General features: G+C 58.0%; 1 protein-coding gene across 1 annotated transcript in view; it reads left to right on the top strand.

Annotated features, from left to right (window-relative positions):
- LOC102387501 (butyrophilin subfamily 1 member A1-like) overlaps positions 1–5,402 on the top strand; it is a 26,227-nt gene that overhangs the window by 15,515 nt on the left and 5,310 nt on the right. Inside the window, exons 5-7 of the mRNA XM_006039067.3 lie at positions 2,889–2,909; positions 3,348–3,353; positions 3,453–3,479. Of these exons, the coding sequence (XP_006039129.3) occupies positions 2,889–2,909; positions 3,348–3,353; positions 3,453–3,479 (54 nt within the window). The remainder of the gene's footprint in view (positions 1–2,888; positions 2,910–3,347; positions 3,354–3,452; positions 3,480–5,402) is intronic.

A 5,402-nucleotide genomic window follows, 5' to 3' on the forward strand; every position in this document is an offset into this window, starting at 1 on the left:
CGGGGCAGGCCCCCAGGTCCATCCGCCCCTCCTTCACTAAGCCCAGGCTGACATGAGCCTGTGCCCGACAAAGGCCCCTCTACCCCATCCCCTCACGGACATGTCTCTTCTACCCTGGTCCCAGGGGCAGCTACTCTCCATTGGCGTCACTGGCTACCTGGGCCCGTGAGCGGGGCTTTCCCCCCCCCACCCCCAGGTGACCAGAGCATCCACACCCGAGGCACCAGGCTTTTGTCATGTAGACAGGGGAGGGAGATCCCCACCCTGAGGGATTCAACACCAGCCTCTCTGCTCATGCTGGCAGAGACAGACGGTGGCACTTCTGCCACACTCGAGGTCAGCTCAGTGGATGGACACAGAAAAGAGCAGGAAAGGGATGAGGACAAAGGGACACAAGAGTGGAAGGGCCCACGTGGGCCCCTGACTGCAGGGCCTTGTGGCCACAGGCCGTCACACAGCTGATGTTTAGCCAGAAGGGTGCACAACAAAAGCCATCCAGGCCCTGCTCCCCTGCATGCACAAAGACCTCTGACCCCGGGGAGAGGTTCCCTTAGTGGGAAAAACCCACCAAGCTAGAGAGCATACAGTCTGGCCCAGAGCAGGAGAGACAACGGCCCAACCAACACCTTGGGCACCTGCAGGGGCAAGAATTTATTGGGTAAAAGATGCCCGATGATCCCAGTAAGTGGAACCAACCATCCCACAGTCTTGGCCAAGCTGACCTGGGAGATAATTCCCCACTTCAGTACGAGCAGGGAACCAGCCCTCCTGGGCCAGTCTCTCTCCAGTACAGCATCACCTTCAACTACCCCTGCCATAAGGGCAGGAGTCAGAGGGGACCGGGCAGGGGGATGGCTCCTTTGGAAGAGACCTTTAGAGCAGGTCCTGGAGGGGATAGGAAAGAGCGGGGCAGTTTGCACCATGCCCTGGAGCAGGTCAGTCCGAGGCAGCAGGGACGTGGTGTGCAGGGAAGCTGATGCAAACCTGTCTGTGTCGGCCCATCCCCTTACGTGCATGTGGCACTAGGCACATGTACACAAGACACTACGTCACTGAAGCAATGAGCAAGGGGGACGTAGCTTGTCAGTACGACATAGCATCAGTGGGCACAAACCATGATGCCAACACTATATCACCATAGCGATGAACTACATTGCCATAGCTTGTCAAAAAAAAGTAACTGTGCATCTCTGGGACTGCACAGTACTGGCAGCACTTGGTTTAGTACTAAATGACTGCACAGTCCCAAAAGGATGACAGGAATTAGGTTGCAGCTGAAGCAGCCAAGAGCTCTGTCCTGAGCTGAAGGGAGGCCACGGCATCCCTCACAGCACAGGGAGCCCCTCGCTCGCCCCAGGGCCACGGCTGCCCCTGCCCGTCCCAGGGGAACGTGTGCTGAACTCTTGTCCAAACACAGAAGAAATGTGCTTTCCTCAGTGGTCCCCGTGGCTCAGTTAAGCCAGCTCAGGTTTATGCAGGGACACTCAGGAGACAAAGCCCAAAGTGCCTGCCTGACTGTAGCAGGCCAAGTGACAGCCTGGTTTGTCCCCAGCTAAGGGCCATCCGCATTTCCATTGCAGACCCCAGCAGTGCGCTGAAGGGCTGCTCCTGGGCACACGGACCAGCTCTCACGGGAACAAGCCAGTGTCTTTACCAGCACGGTGACTATTGCAGAAGGGGTCCCTGAGCCCACAGCCCTGAGCAGCCTTTACACTCCCTGGTCCATGCCATTGCAGGAGACAGGGAGACCTGGCCTGTACGTAGCAGGATCCCTCCTCACATGGGATCCCCTGGGCTCTGGCCCATCCATGGCCTGCAGTGGGGCGAGGGGCAGGACTCTACCCTGGAGCACACGGCCAGCCTTAACTCTGCCCTGCCCGGACCCCAGGTACTAGTCCCACAGCCCGGATCAATGTAGGACTGGGGCTGCAGTTCTGAACCAAGGGAACCTTGTTGTTAAATATGCTTTAAAGGTTCCCCCTCCTTAGGGAATCACTGCAGGGCAGAGGTCAGGATGTTCAGGGACTGTGTCTGCATTTCCAGCCTGCAGCAGCTTCTTTTCAGTTTCCCCTGAACTTTCCTTGGTGTGTAACTCTGGGAGGGGGCCAATTACACCCCCCTTGCAATGTGTTTCCCCCATAAGTTGCTGACAGCTCCTTTCACCCCATCTGGAGGGGCAAAGGGTTTCAGAGATTTCATACACTTTCGGACTGAAAGGGACCTCAAAAATCATCAAGTCCAGCCTCCTGCTCCAGGGGCAAGAAATCAGCTGGGTTCAAAGGATCCCAGCAAGATAAGCATCCAAACGTTTCTTGAATGAGTCCAGAGTAGGCGCCTGCGCCACTTCTGGAGGGAGTCTATTCCAGGTCTTGGTGGCTCAGACAGTAAAGAAATTTTTTCTTATGTCCAGCCTAAAACAGTCTTTGAGGAGTTTATGACCGTTGGTCCTTGTTTTTCTTTAGGGTGCTCTGGTGAACAGATGTTCCCCCACATCCTGATGCACACCCCTCATGTACTTATAAGCTGCCACCACGTCCCCCCCGAGCCTGCGCTTCTCCAGGCTGAAGAGTCCCCTGGCTCTCAGCCTTTCTTCATAAGGCCTATTCTCCTGCCCTCTGATCATGTGCACGGCTCTCCTCTGGACTCTCTCAAGCGTCTCAACATCCTTCTTGAATTGTGGAGCCCAGAATTGGATGCAGTACTCCAGCTGCAGCCTCACCAAGGCCGAGTGCAGTGGGTTTGGGGACCCAGGTGTGCTGTGGCCAAGGGGACAGTGAGGGACAGCCCCTGCGTGCATAGGTAGGAGTGGAAAAGTCATTGCTTGGCGCTCTTCATCACTGTGTCCAGTCTCCATCTGTGTAACACGTCTCTCCTGCTGTTTGTTTCAGAGAGGCGCCGTGCAGACAAAGGTAACTTTTCTTCATGGATTTCCCTACGGAGGGAAGGGGGAGGTCTCATGTTGTGCAGCTGGTGTCCCAGCAGGCCTTCAGGGCTCTCCTTGGAGAAGCTGCGTGTGATGTGTGCTGAGGAGCTCCCCAAGAAACCTCATCCTCCAGCACCCCCAGCCTGCTGCTCTGTCCCACCCCTGTGCAGTGCTGCGTGGGAGCCCCGGGGCAGGGCTTGTCTCTCCAGGAGCCAGGGGCTAAGGGGCAGGATACATATGGGGGGTGGGCACAGATTAGAGGGGCTGGATTAGTTGTAGCAGGAGAGAAGGAGGGTGGTGAGGAATTGGGCTGTCAGGATTTAGGGGAGGCTACACCAGTAGAGTTACAGAGAGTTGGCAACCATGGTACTGACTCGTGTCTTTATTTTCTCTCCTCCCCTTTCCTTCCTGGGACCCTTGGCAGAGCTGGGTAAATTGTGGTTTTGGTTTTTGCAGTGTCTTGCCCACTGACATGTGTCCTGTGGGGTTTGTGCCTGGTAGTGTGACCTCTGGTTTCTGGTTATTTCAGGACTTGCCCGAGCCCGACAATATGTAGGTAAGTGGAGCCAATGCTTCATCAGAGACTCCTGGTCTTGTCTCCCCAGGGACCTTTGCTTTCTGCTCTGCCCTGACACCCCTCGCAAGCACTACCAGGCAGAGTCACAATGTCCCTGCCTGTGTGCACAGGAGACAGGACGTTCCCCAAAGAATTTGCTCTGGGGAAATGCTGGGGCCAACCAATTTCAGTGGGGCTGCCCTGGACGGGGCTCTTCAGCCTCCTGCTAATGAGGGGTCGAGCTGCTCCCTGCTGTCACCGAGTGTGGAGGAATCGCCCCTCCAGTCCCCCCCTGCTGTGACCAGGCAGCGCTCTCCCCCCCCCCATGTTTCATTTCCCACTGAGCTGGGACCTGGGCTGCAGACATGCCTGACCCAGGAGGACCTGCTCTCTTTGTCTCAAGTGTCCCTGCCACTGCAGGCCATGTGACTGGCCATCTCACCTGGCAAGGGCTGATGTCATTGGGAAACACCGGCCCGCAGCCAATGGGGCTGCTGGTGGTGGGATTTTAGTGATGAGGTCACAACGGGTGTATAAAAGGGGCCGCATGAGGAAGGGGAAGGGGACATATCTGGGGAACATGGAGCAGGCACACGGGTTGTGCAGCTCTTTCAGACTCCAGATCCACGTGCGAGCAGCTTACCAGAAAGGTACCCAGGAACGGTGTTCTTGGAGCGTGTCAGAAGGCTACCAGGCTGCTTCTGTTTGCTCAGAGGTGCTCTTTGGATACTTCGCTGGCTTGTCCCCCTCCCTGAGCCTCCCCTCCCCACACAATAAAGCTATCCGCTATAGCAAGCTTTGTGGTACATGCTTGAGATGGAAGGGACCTGCTAAGGTGGGCTCGGCTTTTTACTTCCCCCCTGCCCAGGAGGTGACAGGGGAGTGCTTCAGGCCTATAGAAGCACCCCAGATCCCCAAGGACTACAGGGCCTGTGTATCCCGGGTGGCACAGGGCCCAGACAGAGACCTGAGTCCGGGTGGTGGCAGCATTTCCCCAGGCTTGTGGGTGTGCTGCGGAAAGGGGATGGCCAGGCGTAGGCACCCCAGGGACACACCTGGAGCCTGGTAGCTGGTTGGGTGCAGTGAGGCAGGTGGCTCAGCACAGGAACACCCCCACTGGCCTACCACACCATCCATGGGCCTCACCACTCCTCCCTCTCTGCTGGTGCAGTGGCAGGTAGTGGGCAGAGGGCCAGGACAGCTGCTTATTTTTAGGGTCACTGGGGTGAGGACCAAGGCTCCAAACCTCATCCACCAGAAGTGTGAGATCTCCGCCAAGGGAGAGAGGAGCTGCACCCCATCCAGGCCTTTAGTGCCCAGGCAGCAGGGAAGATGGACACGAAGGGAGTGTGGAAGTCAGTGGGGCTTGGAGAGCTGCAGGGTGAGGGGTGAGGAAGGGGCAAGAGCAGAGCATGGAGGGTGGGGGAAGGGAATCTGGCCTGGGTGATAAGATAGAAAACGACTGATCTGTGGTGCTGGGGTCAGGAGAGAGAAGCCCGGTAGGAGGGTCGTGTTGCTTTGGGGGCTATAGGGCTGAGAGGATGGAGCCACAGTCTGCAGGTGCTAGGCAGCTCTGGCCCCGGGGCTTGGCTGCAGGCTGGGGAAGGAGGGAGGCAAGGAGGAGATGCTGCAGTCAGGGGCCCTGACAGGCAGCCCTGCCTGGGAGATCAGATAGCAGGAGCATCAGCTCAGCCCTGCTCCCCTCCTTCCTGGCTGCCTGGGAGGGGCAGCAGAGCCCCCCGAGCCCCCATGGGCCCTGCTCTGCAGGCTGCTCAGTGGACTGGTCTCAGGGGGGTCCTGGCTGCAAGGTGCTGGTGCCCAACCAGGGCTCCCAGCACAGCCTGAGCACCCACATCCCAGTGTTGCACCAGCCCCAGGGCAGGAGCCAGCCTGTGCGGCAGGGAGGGAGGCAGGGGGAGGGTC

The sequence above is a fragment of the Alligator sinensis genome, unplaced genomic scaffold (assembly GCF_000455745.1).
Source record: "Alligator sinensis unplaced genomic scaffold, ASM45574v1 scaffold921_1, whole genome shotgun sequence".
Lineage (NCBI taxonomy): Eukaryota > Metazoa > Chordata > Crocodylia > Alligatoridae > Alligator > Alligator sinensis.